This window comes from Simochromis diagramma, unplaced genomic scaffold (genome assembly GCF_900408965.1).
Source record: "Simochromis diagramma unplaced genomic scaffold, fSimDia1.1 OVJJ01000669.1, whole genome shotgun sequence".
In the NCBI taxonomy this organism is placed as follows: Eukaryota; Metazoa; Chordata; class Actinopteri; order Cichliformes; family Cichlidae; genus Simochromis; species Simochromis diagramma.
The window spans coordinates 4337339-4352830 of record NW_024387458.1 but is presented as its reverse complement, the minus strand read 5'-3'; the positions used below and the strand labels follow the sequence as shown (position 1 = coordinate 4352830).

The window sequence follows — 15492 nt, the reverse complement described above, 5'->3', positions numbered from 1 at the left end:
ATAAGACCGTGCAGGGAAAAGCCCGGTTGCGGAAAGCTGGCTCCGGTTCCCATTCGGAGAACGTGAGGAGAGGAGGAGGAGAGGGCAGACAGACGGACGGTGGGGGGAGGCATCGGAGAGAGGGAGCGAAACAGTTTTTCTCTCCCTTGGGGGCGTCGCAGCACTATTCCACCAACCGTAGTGACAGAGAGTTTTATTTATCTCCGCGGCCCATCTGTGCAGTCGGTCTCAAATTCTCCCTGAGAAAGGTCTTTTGGATTATCAGCGTCGCCATTTTAATACAACTGCTACATCACGGAGTGGGTGCCAATGGCGGTAGAAGTCTGTCAGGCGTGCAGAGTCCATCTTCCTCACACTTGAAATGGGTTCATCCAGAGTACACCTGCTGTAATAGGGACATTCCAAAAGGCTTGCAGACTAAATTATCCAAATGACAAAAACTAGGCTCCTCAATGCCCCCACCCCCCACCCTTCTGTTTGTTTTCCTCTGGTTTTTTTGGCTTTCAGGCCGTGAAACTCGCAAACGGGGCACAGATAAACGTTTGGGCTCGGGACTAAAATGGAAGATGTTCCCTGTGAGGGGGAAAAATAAGGTTTCCCTGAGGGGTCTGACTTCTGGGAAACGTGTGCTGAGGTGACACGTATCCGAGGCTGTGTTTGCTGCAACCTGGGCGCAGATTGAAGGGGGAGGAGAGGTGGTGGTGGTGGTGGTGGGGGGCAAACAGCGCCGTGTCGTGGCGGCTGCGGCACGCTGACTCGCTGACCTCCCGGTGACTCCTCCACCAAGAGGAGAGGTGGGGTGGCGGTGGGGGAGAACGGGTGTGGGCGGGGCTGGCACTGAGAGTGGGTTGCCATGACAACACCTGCAGTGTACCGGCGCGATCGTTTATTTACCACTCAGGGGGCTGGCTAATGGTGGCATTCTGATAGGCCCATCGCTCACGGCTCCCCGACCCGCAGGACAGATTGACAGCTACCCCGAGCCTCGAAGCGGGGAGAAGGTGAGTCGAGGTTGGCTGGATGTGGCGACCGAGAGAGACAGACAGAGGGCGGTGGGCGAAGGCAGGTGTCGTGTCACGCCACCATTATCCGCCTAAACAAAACACATCTTTAATATTTGTGTCAGGTAAGAAAAAAATAACCTTTTTCACGTGTAAAAATCTGCACGGATCCTGACCACATGTTTTCCTCACACACATGAAACACACACACTCGTGCAATCCCAAATGCATACAAACTAGGGGGAGTGCTAATAAGCCTGACACATGAGGCATCTTTCCTCGGCCACCAGCTGACTGAGGCAGGCCTTGGGCATGATGGAGCGCAGGAAGTCTCTCATTGCCCTGCCGCTGAACCCGCCGCCTGGGTGTTACAATCTCTCCCTCCCTCCTTCCCCATTTCCAACCCCCTCCTCCACCTCCTCTTTTTCCTCTCTTCCACATCTCTCCTGTAGCAACCTTTCCGCCTGCATCCTCTCTGTTTTTATTCCCCGCTCTCCTCCACATGCACTGCAGCTCTCTGCAGTTCTTCCATCACTGCTGACCCTAATAAAGAAACATGGACACCTCAGCCAGGCACAAGCACACCATCTGTAACCTGTTATCAGGTTAGCAAGCCCTCCTCGCCGCTCACACAGGTACACTTCACAACTGATAACACCTGAAACTTCAGGGTAGAAGGATCTTCTCTTTATTTTGATGGGGTGGGGAGGTCGAAATCTACTCGGAAACACGGATGATAACTCGGCTTAACCAGAGATGGAAATGGCTACTTGGTGTCCATTTTTTTCCAAGTGGGCTTTTAATTAAATCAGCGAATTGGCTTCAAATTGGAAACATGACAGAGCATGAGAACGTTTGAAAATATCTCAGGGACGATGAGATTTAATAAAAAGAAAACCTACTCGCTCCTTTCTAATGCACGCCTGGGATTACAGATAGCTCCTTAACTTAATAGCAATTTAAAGTGGATTTGTGTATGCCACTGAGTGTCTGTAATGATGGCTGTTTACGCCGCCCCTCATTTATAATAATTAAGCAGAATGGATTGGGGGGTGGGCTGCTCGGACGCTGTTCTGGGCTATTGGCTTGGGCTGAATAATGACCTACTGTAGTTGACCGGGGGATGACCGCTGCCTCCTGCATGACCCCAAACCCCAGACTCACCCCCTGCTACTTTGGGTGGTAAATAGGATGTCTCTGCCTGTCTATAGCGTCTTGGTGTCTATGGCCACAATAGCAGCTAGGGGTCTTTAAATGGCTGTGTGACAGCGAAAAGGAGAAAGAGAGAGGGGGGGCGGTGGACAGGGTTCACACAAAAGAATAAAGGGATCCCCTCCTCTTTGTCTCCCTGGCTTGACTTTTCCCATCTGATTATTTGACCACTTTTCCTTTTCTTCACTTGCTTTCAGTTGGTGTGGCCTGCACGCAGAGGGCCAAAAGAGAACATGAAGGCAACATGACGAAAAACTGTCCCGGCTAGCAAGGACACAACATGGAATATATAATTTAAATTGTGAATATCCGAGCTTGAGTTTTACGCGATTATACCCCTCAACAAGTACATCTATAAGGGCGTAAATCAGCTTTCAGTGGTTGTAAAAGTTTTCATTAAAAAAAAGCGATTAAAAACCACCACAAGGTGTCAGTGGTGTCCACGTTCTCATTGTCTCTAACAAGCTGAACACTTTGGCCAAATGTGCAGTGACGCTTTTCTTTGGGAGCCGCACCGGATTGGCTGGCCGGCCGCCCTCTCTCTGGATTTTGGTTGGACGGGATGGAGGAAGAGAGGTGGTGGTGGCGGCGGCAGCAGCAGCAGCAGCAGCAGGGGCAGCACTTGCCAGAGTTTTAAGGACCCTGGATGGGTTTGTGCCATAAATCTCTTCCCACTCCATCCCGCCGTTCTCCATGAGTGCCTGTGGGAATACAGGAATGTGACAGCTGACCTGTAGAGCCCACGTCTTTTGATTGTGGATCCATAAATTAGAGGGCAAGAATGCACCTTATGGCTTTAGAGACAAAGCACTACAGGTACTACATGTGTCAGCGGGAAGTGGAACAATAAATTTAACACATTTTAAATCCTACTACAAATAATATCCCTTTGCATGACGCCGGCGAGGCGATGATGCCGTTACAGCGCTCCTGATGTGGCTGAAACATCTTTGCAATTTAAATCTAAAATTGGAGAGTGTGATACTGCAAAAAAAAAAAAAAGAACTGCGCTCACCCGTATTTGTCATCACACACTAAAATGCCAGCGTAAAGCCATAATGTGCATCAGAAAAATGCAAGCTCTCAGAAATGAAATGCCAGAGCAAAAAAAAAAAAAAAAATCACATGATGGATTTCAGCGTGCGTTTCTACCTCATGTTTCAGCGGGCTGAGCATCGGCGGAGGGCAGAGTTAGGCATCGCTGAAACCAGGCGGCACGGTCTGCGAGATTAATTCTGTTGAACTAATGGGATTCATATGAGTTGTGAGGTTTCTAATTTATTTACTTTGTCAGTGATACACACACACACAGAGCAACACACAAGAGGGAGGAAAAACACAAATACAGTAAAAATGCTCCCACTTTACAGTAAGTGAGAGATCAATAATGATGGATGAGGGCCTTTTATACAATCGGCATGTTCTCCTCAGTTCACAGCCATATGACACCACGCCTGTGGCTATCCCATTCTGCACTTCAGCAGTCAATCACATCGCAGCTTTAAAAATAACAGTTTGTTAGCACCATTGATTTAGCACTTAGAGCGTGTCCTTATTACCTTGTAATTATGGTCAGTGTTGACATAACAGCACAGACAACCAGGCCTCCCACCCTCTGAGAGAATTTATGGGCCCTGGTTTTATTACGGCCATTTCGTGTGCCTGGGTCCCCCGTTAAGCGACGGGCTTGAGTTCTAGCCAAGGGCCCGTATTTCACTCATCGAGGTCAGGGTCCTTAGGAATTCCCCCCGTAAAACTGAATGCCGCTGGGGGTCTGCGTGTACATACAGAAGGCACAGGGAAGCCCTCCCCGAGGGCTCATTAAAATGAATAGGCGATTACAGGCTATAATCCAAATAATGCTATTCATGAGGTGAATGTGATGCTATTAGGACGCAGAATGGGACACGGGTGGAGTCGTGTCGTCACAGTAAACCAAACATTCGGAAGTCGTGCGGGCATCACCTTTAAATAATTTACAATGCTCGCTTGAAGCAGTTAGGGCGCTCTCTCGTGGTCTGTCACCTTGTTATGACTCCAGCGTCCAGTTTGACAAAACAAGAGTAATCTCTGTCATTAAGATTGTGAGATACAACAGCAAACTCCTGCCTCCAACCTGGACTTAGTTTGCCTTTAAGGTCTTTGACGAGGCAGTAATCTGATGCATACAGTGAAAAGTAATAACAGCGAGTGGGGCCGAGGCCATCTGAGGCGGATCTGAAGCCCAGAGCCAGGACCCCTTTGTCTCCCCGAGTACAGTGCTTTTGTCATCGCTGTGAAAAATTGATGTGGCTGTTTTGACATTTCCCCCTATCAAGCAGCACACGCAGACAGACGAGCCTGGCATCTCATTAATCTGCCACTGCCAAAAGAACTGCAATTATAAGTCCATCTTCTGCGAGGGGCATTTTTCACCTGTGCTTTATCTGTTGTTATAAAGAGGAGGCTCACATTCCTTCAACACAAGCTGACACAATTCATACATCAAAATCCAAAACCCTGACCTCTTTGAAAGGATTGTTGCACTGAAACTGTTGTTAACCAAAAAAGGACAAATACTCAAAATTCACCACCATCTACTGGTGATTAAAGATACAAGAAATCATGACACTAAATACATAATTTCCTCATCTCTAAGCTCATAATTACTTACAAAAGAAAAAAAAAAAAGAGTTCCTTCTTCCTGCCTCTCCTCTTCAGATAATTTAGTCTAAACACAGAACATGATGATTCAATTTGAAACCAACCAATAGCAACAGTGTGGAGACAAGTCCCTGCACGCAGCAGAGTAAAAGTACCCAAATTACAAGCCATCGATTTCCAGTAGGATGTCTTTTTCCTGGTAGATACGCCGCATGTAACTACACGATGGCCATAAAACACAAGGAAATAGATTGAAGGAAAAGAGCTGAGATGCAGGATGGCTTCACCTGCAGTTTCACGTCAGACAGAAAAGGAAGAGCCTCGCATGGCTGCCTACTCAATTAACCCCTGTGATAGAGGCGCCGTAATGAACAACAGCACCATTACGCAGCACCCGAATGGCACTTCACCCTAGTGGCCCGCGAACAGACAGCACCGCTGTTGGTGCTGCACCAAGATGCTAACGGACAAATCTAGATGCTGGAGATATCAGCATGTTCAGAAAGTAAATGAGGACGAGGTGATTACTGGAGTTGATGTTGTTTAACCCTTAAATAATTGCACGTTTTACACAACTGCATCCTATCCTAAACTACTGTAATTGCTCCAGTAATTATATCTACGAGTCAAGCGTGCAATCGGGGACGGATTTCCATTAGGGACGATCGAGGGGAAAAACAAAGAGTTGTGAAAAAAGCCTAAATAAGCCCTCGGATTATTTTGTGCTGATGGCGATGCTGACCTTGCTGATGATGTAGATGAGATCTCCTCTCTCGAAGGTCAATTCGTCTGACTCGTCGCCCTGGCAATCCCACAAACCCTGGTAGTAGTTGGAATAATCTGAGGACCAAACTGAAAGGAAGCACAGGGAACACATTTAAATAGAAGAAAGCAGGACGTAGATGCAGGGAAACTTTAGGCTGGAATAAATAAGTTACTAGACGGAGGCGGAAACCTTGTTTGCTGCTCTTCTCGTCGCTCTCATCACCTGGATTTCCAAGTTCTTCGTCTAAACAAACAAAAAAGGAAGAACAAGAGTATTTATCACAGGTGCAGAAGTAGGATTACTCATAATCACAATTACTTTGGTCAATGCTCAAATCATGATTTAATCATCAAAGAAGAAACTTGTCTTTTTAACCCTCACGTAACAAAAATATGACATTCTTTATTAGTGTATATTATACCTGTATGGCTTCCTTTATCTATGAAAGACATTTTACAAATTGAATGTAATTAATTGTGTTTTATAAGATTTTATTTTGCTGAAAGAAGTTCAGAGATTGCAGTTCCACCTACTCTTCATGTCACGCTTGTCTGGTTTAGATGGGATCTAATTATCAGTAATAATCAGGTAATAGCGTCATATTAACAAAAGCTATATGTGGCTGTATTAGTCTGTATGTAACAAAGTATGTATGTGACATTTGTCTGGTTTGGATGGGATCTATTAGCTGAAACACACACTGTCCTAATATCCCTGAAAGGCTGTCCACATGCATGTCTGCACTGGCTGGTCAAACCCCAAGTACTCCAGGTTATCTCTGAATCTTGTTCTAGGCCATTAGCCGTGGAAAACATGACAGTGCAGGGGAAAGTTACACTAAAATCAAAGCTTATAATATTAAAAATCACCAGAACAGAAACTTCCATTAAAAAATTACTGTAAATAATTAATAGCAGGAGAGGTAGATTAACAGAATTACAGTAGCAAACATTTTAAATGAATAAAACATCACAACAGTGCATTAAAATACATGACTGACCCCACTCAGCCACTTGAATTTTAACTTCAACCAAAAACTAAATAAATTAATGCAAAACTGAACCAAGTCTTTGCAGAGGCAGATGTGCTGAAAGGCAAAACCAAAGAATCCGTGTTAAACATTTTATATTGCTCAGCTTGTTTTATTAATTGCTTGAAGCCAAAATTGATATTTAAATTAAAAATTCGACAAAGTGTGCAGCCCTATCCAGAACCTAAATATTTTAATATCAGTGTCTAAAAGAAATACATTTAATTTTTAATAATAATAAAAGGCATTACCTGCTGGTGGCCTGACTTTAACAACTATAGTTTATAAATAATTTATATTTGTCCCACGTGTTAACGAGAAATGAAGAGCAAAGAAATTATGATAGAGCCAGACAAACAGAAAAATTAATAAACTGGATCATTTGCAAATCCCTGATGAATCTCAGCATGACACAAGCTGTTAATTCTTCTTTAACTAGGATGAACTCTGGCGTGAGGATCAGCCTATTAAACCGCAGGCGGGAAATGTTAAAGAAGAAGAGATTTTTTTTTAAGCCACGCGGAGGCGGACATGTCATTGACTGCGGGGCGTGGCACCCGGTGGTCTGAGAGGTGACACGGTGATATGCCTGCCCTCTGTCTCCCACATCCATCCTCCACACAAACCGGCTGACAGCAACGCCACAACCCAGCAACACTATCCACCTTCCAGCACAGGCTGCACCTCTGCTTCCAGGAAGAGCAGGAAACACGAACCACACACACACACGCACACACATACACAAACAGACACACACCATGTGTCCAGCTTGAATGTAAAAAGTTTAGTTTATGTATACATGAGGGATGCCTTTGTCTTCCCCCGTTGCTTTCTTTCTTCAAACAGATAATCACAGCTTTCTTTAAAAAAAATAATAATAATAAATTTAAAAAAGTACAAACTGCGGCACTTTGTTCCTACACCAAATGATCCAAAAGATTAAAAAATGAGATTTTAAATGTGCTCGCAGCGGGTCCAAACATTTGTTTGGTGCTCTTCGACTGCGAGCATCGTTCCATCGAGAGGCCACCGCTATGGGCCAATGGTTTCTATATCAAAGTGATTTAATTTTCCAGTCAATAAAATCAGTCATCAGCATCAGAGCCAATACCAGCCGCTGCTCTGCATTCTGCCTGCAACTGAGTTTTGCTGCGACAAAACTGACATCGCCTAAAAATGGATGCTGCAGTCAAGGATGTCATTTTGCAAGTTTGCAAACTTCACTGCCGTCAGCACTCGAAACACATCAGAAGGAAACTATCAAATAAGACATTGTGAGACTTCCTTTGCATTCCAATTTAAGAACACGAGTGGAGGTCCCTTTTAAAACTTCATCGGTAGTACCATGTTACGACACCGGTGACAGCTGGGAGCCTGGTGGCTCAGCGGTTAGCACTAACAGGGCTTTCTCCAGGAGCGCCTTTTCTCTCCTGCCCTACAGGAGACAGTTTATCCTCTCCACCCAGGACACTCTCACAGGGCATTCTTCCTCTCTCTTCCTGGTTAAAGTCACTAAAAGGTTACTAATCTATTGTAACTATTTTAGGGTCTTTACCTTGCAATGTGAACCACCTCGAGGCAACTGTTGTGGTGATTTGGCGCTATATAAATAGAATAGAATAGAATTAAAATAATCAGCTAGCATAGCAATCATAAAACATTAAAAAAAACTGAGGTTACTACTACAGCAAGCATGCGAGTATATCTAGGCAAAACTTGTCAAGTCTCTTGTCAGGTCTGCACAGACAAGTCTGAAGAGCCTACGGATCCAAAAGCTGCCTCTGAATAAACATTTTAAGAATTAGATTACAAAACTGGAGCTGAAACGTGTTCAGACCTCTTTCCTTTCTTTCCTGCTGCTAACATTAGCACCACGAAAACCGGCTGGTGGTTACATGTTGCTCAGGTTGAATGGTTATACATCAGTTTATTCGGTCGCAGACGGCATTTTCTAAACCAAAGTGCAGCAGAACAGCGCTGGTTTTATGTCGTTTAATAACTTTCATCACACAAAAGGAGAACCATGCCTCCATCTGCTGGAGCTGCAGCCCCGGCCATAGTAGAACAAATAACGTGACTAGAAATGAATAAAATTGTATATTTTTTAGAATCATCTCTGGCTTTTTTGCTTTTATTAGGCAGTAAGAGATGACAGGAAGGTGGGCAGACAGTATCGAACCCGAGCGCATTGATGAGCATGGCGCACGAGGAATGCATGCCACCAAGGTTAATTCAGTTGGATTCAGTTTTATTTATGTAGCTGCCTCAAGGTGCTTTATCTTGTAAGGTAAAGAGCCTACAATAATACTAAAGCAAGTGACCCATGAATAATCAGTACAACCCACAAGTGTTTCCATATCATAGTAATATCAGTAATAATCAGGTAATAGCATCATATTAACAGAAGCTACATCTAGCTGTATTAGTCTGTATGTAACAAAGGGTAAAGCATGGATTAATCAAATATTACATTTAATATATAAGACTGGTAACAAAACCGGATCATTAAATTATTATTAAGCCATCCTTAAATGTGTTTCCTGATTATTACATTCAGGAAGGAGGTTGTGAGATTGTTTCTGTTTGTTCTGTTTTTGTTTTTTTTAGTAGGACTACTTGGAGAGGATTTGAGGTGGGTCTTTGCTCAACTGAGAAATTATGAAGTTAATGATTAACTTCTAGAGTCAGTGGGAATCCAGATTTGGATGTGGTTGTAAAGAAAATGGAAATTTGGGGCCATGCCCTCACAAATGCATCCAACGTCAGAAACTAATCCAGATACAGATCTTTCTGGATGCAGGGACTTAATTCACGCCATTATGCAGAGGCAGTTTTCACCCTCCTTTTGTTTTTGCCTGCTTTTATCCCGAAATATAGATTTCAGTTTCATATTATCTGTTGATGATACCAAACTAGGTTATTACTGTGGTTTTACCGTAATTTTTATCACTCTTAACCCTCTATCATGTTATTTCTAAGCTGTAATGTTTTGTTGTTCTGTTTTAGATAGTTGCTTTAATTTACTATTAAACAGCACTATTTTTAAATCATACACAGCTTTCACAAGTGTCACAATAATTTGTTTATTTTAAGGTCAGGGGGGAAAAAACCTAAAAGTAAACGTGTGCTATATGAAGACATTTTTTACTAATTAGCAATGTAAGGAATAAATGCTTCTATTTGCAGAGATAGAAAGGTTCCTAAATGCAAACATGGCAGCTGATCAGTGAAAATTACTCCCAAATTGAATTATTGAACAGTCTGTAATCACTGTGTAAAAGCCGAGCAGAGGGAGGTGCAGCATGACTGATAAGCGAAGGGGTGAGAAAGTGAACGAAAGAGCCCGTCATTCGATATGCCATCTGTGGTCAGGGTCGGTACCTCTTCCCAGATGGCTCTGAACGCCGGCGTGACAGTTTGAAGACTGATTCCCCTCTCACCAGTGATTTTGGCAAAGGTAATGTACTCACTGAGTGAAACTGAATCTTGATGTATCTTATCTAATAGAACGAGTGATGGACGACGGCCCTGAGAAGATCGGATCACCCCCTTTTGTCCTTCTTGGGATCTTGTAGCCATGGGACTGTCTCTCACACACACACACAGTCATGGGGTCTCGTCGGTCAAACTCTAATTTCTATTAAAGATGTGACATTAAGAGCTTCAGATCTATTTTAAGCTCTGCGAGATGCAGTTTTTACTTCCTTTCATCTAAATTGCTGTTGCCAGGCAATTTTAGCCAAAACTCTTGCTTAGTGGATTGAACTGTGGGCCATTTGTTGCCTGGCAACATTAGCTAATTGGACGGTCTATGACGGAGCGAAACTAGCCAGCTCTCACTGATTTCAACAACATAACTTGTTCAGAGAGATAAGGAGGGAGCAGATTTGGAGTAGGTGTAAGTGAATCTTCCTCTTCCTGTCCTGCAGCAGCCACCCCGGTGCTGACAAGCTTATTAGTGTTGCTTGATTTAAAATGAGCGATCAGTCTGGAGGAACCTGGCAACACAAATTTCGCAGCAGGGAAAGATGGCAGATATTTCATGTTGCAAAAATCCCCCAGGGTTTGAGCGTCTGTCTGACTGAGTATCATGAGGGGTTGTGTGTGTGCGTCACTTCTCTGTTTATTTATCTGCGCAAGTGTGTGTCCAACCACATCCTCATACCTGGCAGCTCCTCGTAGATATCTTCTTCCTCGTCATCCTCCTCCTCTATCTCCTGTCCTCTGCCTACTCCTCCTCCCCGGGAGGCCAGGGCCGGCCGAGTCGGGGTTTCGTTGGCCACCCCCTCGATGTCATCGTAGGTATCCTCGTCCTCCTCCTCGTCATCGACGGGGATGAAGTTGGAGCTGAGATCTACGAGGGAAGGGGAAACAATGTGATAGAAAGTGTTAGCGTCACAGCGTGGCACAAAAGACAGAGACATGCATTAAGGGCTAAAGTAAGAGAAATGTCCGCCACGTCCTCGCTGCACAACGGGGCCGAGACATGTGCCAAACAGCAGCGGTGACAAACACTGGTGCCCCCGAAACATGCTGCAAACCGTTATCATGCTCATTAGCTGTTAGCCTTTATATTGTTTTCAACTAAGCAATAAATTATTGTTAAAACGCCAGAGAAAAAAAGCGGTTATAATTTCCATTTTGTCTGACAGCTCAGACCTAGAGGAAAAGGATAAAACACAAAGGGGAAAGCACATTTGAAAGGTCAGATCTAGCAGATGTTAATAAGTTATCGGTTGTTGTTGATTTTCACTTTATAATTTTCCACAATCCAATAAGAAGCCTCTCCCTCTCACATCATCCCTGTGGTTCCTGCTTACCATCTGTTTATCATATTCATTCTGGGTCGTCCTACAGATGAAGATGCATCCCATCTAACTGCATCTTTTGTTGCATCTCATACGCCCCCTCTCTCTCTCTTTCTCTGTCCTTGCATTTAAGGCAAAACGTTCTGGAAAGCGTGCCGATGCACTCAGATGAATTTGAAGGTGAAGAGGATAAATAATCATTTGCATGCTCTGTTTTTTTTGTAGTTAAAAAAAAAAAAGGCGTGGGGGGTGGGAGGAAGTAAGACAAACTGCCGAGTGTCCGTTACTTCCCGCAAATCAGTGGCCCGGCCCGAGCCCATTTTAGCGTAGACGAGGCACGGCTGCTCGCTCAGATGGAGGAGCTGTCTCATTGCAGGCGACTGGCCATTGCAACACAGGGTATCAGGTCCTCTGCCGTACACCAGCAGCCAAGCAGAAATCAATGTCACTGGAGGATAACCAGAACATCTACCAATCAATTTCCTGTAAGTTGGAATTCGGTAGGAGGGTTAGGGGAGGAGTGGAGGAGAACCAGAGCTACACGATGGTGCACATGACATGGTGGGTGACATGTCGAATGAGGTGATTCAGGACTCTTGTGTTCAGCTGTGTAGTTAGTGATGGATGGGGCGGTTTTCGTATGAGTCAGAGATGACAAAGAACTCCCTTGCACTTCTGACCTTTCTACCCCTCGAAAACACAAGAAAACTTTAGTACAAAAGAACATTTTTTAGAACATTTATACTGCTTTAACTGTATTTTCCACTTAACCTATGTGACTTTTAAAAAGCCAAGTCAATTTTATTTATATATAACAATATATATTTGTCTTAAGAATGGGCTATCATTGAACAGTGCAGAGAGAAAGGAGGAAAACAAGGCAGGGAGTGGTTTTCCATAATGAGTCATATGCAATAAGTCAGAAAAAGTAAAATAAAGAAAAAAGAAAAAGAGAGAGAGAAGCTGGCTTACCTCTAAGTACAAAATTGATTTGGTCCACCCATTCTCTGGCCTCTTGAGGGCTGCTGGCAGTGAACTGGAAGGAGAGAGTGGCAATAATAATACTGTGATTATAATTTAAACGTGCATTTATGTGCCTGGATTTTTATTCATTTTTATTTCTAGCCATATAAGAGGAGAGAAAAAGAAAGAACAGATATTGCTCTTTTTAAAATAGCTGTGAAATGTTAAAAAAAAATATCTGAATCTAACTAAAAATTAAATGACTGGGAAAACAAAAACGCATTCCACGTGTACATTTATCAAACTACATCTTTAGTTTATAAATGTCACAAAAAACACATTCAACCCAAACACAGACTGAAAACCAGGCTGAAGCTGGGGCGACATTCTTCAATTCAAACTTAGAAACTTAGAGGTCTGTACGATAATAAGAGGTTAAAAAAAAACTAAATAGTTTAAATCTTCAAATAAGAAAACGTAAGACTTTAAAGACAGACTAGACACAAGGAGAGAAGGGTAATAAGAAACAGGTAATCAGACACTAACGAGAGCAGGAAAAAGAACAAAGGAAGGAAGTAAAACTACAGAAAATCACCTGAATATCTAACCTTCAAAATAAAACAGGAAATAAACTGAAAGAGATGTAGAGATGATGAGACCGATGGGAATATAGGAGGCAGAAGAAGGAAAATCAAGAACTGAGGATTACAATAAAAACCTAATAAACAGAACCAGGGATACAACAATAAAAAAGCCAAAAAAGCAAAATTGTATTAGTCTAGATAATCTGATAATGTTTGAGGCAGCTGTGACTTTGATAGTGGAGTGGGATGCCCAATAATTACAGGGTCAGCAGCTCGATACCTGCCCTCATGGGCAGGTCTCACCGATTGTTTTAGTGGTCTTAGTGTGCGTGAGAGGATGAATGTCAACCTTTTATAGGCACAGACAATGTGACGCACAGTGACATTTTACAGGAGAAAAATAAACTTTTCAGAAGTTTGTGGGGGACTAAGTATGCTCTGACGATATCATTTCAGTAAAATGTATTTTTACTGCAGTTTAGTTTTAATTCAGAGACCAAATATGTTTAAGCACCCTTTTACAATCCCCAAAAGTCTCGATAAAGTGCCAAAAGAATGAATCCTAAGACCCAGAAATTACATTAACATTTTGCTCTTCAAGTTTCCTGAACTCAAAAGTCAATGGGGTCTTTTAAACAGGTTACATGATGGTTGATGGTTAGATGGTTAAAACCAGCTGGTTTGGCCATGTGCAGAGGAGGAGTGGATATCCTGGACAAAGGATGGTGGTGACATAAAGCTTTATTTAAGCTTATTTATATTAGCTTTTTCTTTCCCACTGAAATTCCGAAATAATCCAAAAAAACGAATGTTAAAATCCAACCAGCCTATTGTCTAAGGAACCAGGGCAATGCTAATTTTTGGATTGGCCTACAAAAACCTTTGCAAAATCTTTGCAGGACTCCATCAAACTATAGTATATATAATTATATATTCTTTGCCAGAAGAAATCACGTCAGCTCTTAATAAGACATGATTTTACTGGAGTTTATTTCTTTAATAATAATAATACAGAGATAATACAGACCTGGAAGGGCCGTTTTCCGGGAGCACTGAGCTCAAAACAGGCTTTTCTTTTGGAGTCTTTTCTCAGGTTGGTCACCATCTGTACAGTGTAGTCATTGATATAAAATGAACCCTTCTGCTGTTTATCTGTAGGGGGGAGAGGAGAACACGCAGTGGGATGAAATCCAATTTAAAATTATGCAGCTGCGATGTTTCCACATGGTGGCATTTGAAAACAAACCTTTTTCACTCCCAAAGTAGTAGAATATCGAATTGTTCAGGATGCACCATCTCTTCTGCCACTCTGGTCCAAAGAAGCTGTGGTCTAACGAAAAAACAAAGCAAAAAAAGGAAATTATTCACAGGAAACCAATTCTTTGTGTGTAAACAGATCAAAAAGCGGGACAAATGAAAGAGAGACTGTTGATATTCTATCTGTTGTCGTACCTTTTCGTTTCTTTTCCAAGTAACCTTGCTTCAGGATGTTGGTGAGCTCATAGGCTGCCACTGGAAGGATATCCTCATCGTCTGTGAGAGCAACCAGACGTGAAACATCTTGTTATGTCTGTCTAAAATCAATTTATAATCACAAATGAAAAAGAAACAGTTCCTCACATGAGAGAAGCTGAAATCTGAGAATTTCCTTCTTGAAAAACGACTTCAAGCTTTGTTAACATTTTTTTCCAGTGAATCAGCTAATTGACAAAACAACTAATTGTTTCCTCACTAACTCCTTATAAGCTACACATACACTTCCCTTTTTCCCTCAAGGCACTTCACACACATCAGAATATAAAGTCTCTAACCCCGTGGATCAAATACATCCCTGCTAGTCTTTAGGAAACTGGGATCAATACTTCTACAGTGCTGCTGAGCACTGCACTCCATTCATCTGCTCACATTGCATTTTAATGAGAGGAAACTTCCTGTGGGGATTAAAAACCTCTCGTCAGTGTGCAGAGTCAAAATTTAAACATGACAGGATGATAGTTAGGTTATGATCAATTACCTTTGCAATATCAAACTAAAATAAATACTTGAACCCCAAATATCTACTGAGATGATCTGAAATATAACACTAAACGTGCTTCAGAACACGTTTAATTATGTATGCATTATTTTACATAGTTTAACGCATCATTATCAAATCATAAAATATCTAGAAAGCTTCTGTTATTTACATTTAAAACATAGATATTGTAAGCATAGTTATTTTGTTGGCTTCCATTTCTGTTGTTGTAGGACTTTCTGGTATATAGTTTGAAGTCGGCACTTTCAACACAAGCTGAAATGAAGACTCGGCGCGGCTGTGTCTTGCTCAGGGTCATTTTAAATCAGTCATGTGATTTGGACATTCACTCCGGAGGGTTAAACAACGTTGAGATTTGACTGGAGAGTGAAAAGTGAAAGGCTGTTTTCTCAGATTGTTGAAAAGACTTTATATCTAAATGTGGGTAAAAAGTGTCAGCATGTAGGAAAC

At 42.6% G+C, this 15492-nt stretch overlaps 1 protein-coding gene across 4 annotated transcripts in view; it reads right to left on the bottom strand.

The window, feature by feature from the left end:
• Positions 1–15492, bottom strand: part of skap1 (src kinase associated phosphoprotein 1) — a 38887-nt gene that overhangs the window by 2872 nt on the left and 20523 nt on the right. For all 4 annotated transcript variants that reach the window (XM_040014413.1, XM_040014412.1, XM_040014410.1 and 1 more), the window contains exons 7-13: positions 14460–14540; positions 14254–14337; positions 14035–14159; positions 12433–12496; positions 10818–11006; positions 5812–5865; positions 5599–5708 (exon numbers count right to left, since the gene is read on the bottom strand). In XM_040014413.1, the coding sequence (XP_039870347.1) occupies positions 5599–5708; positions 5812–5865; positions 10818–11006; positions 12433–12496; positions 14035–14159; positions 14254–14337; positions 14460–14540 (707 nt within the window). The remainder of the gene's footprint in view (positions 1–5598; positions 5709–5811; positions 5866–10817; positions 11007–12432; positions 12497–14034; positions 14160–14253; positions 14338–14459; positions 14541–15492) is intronic.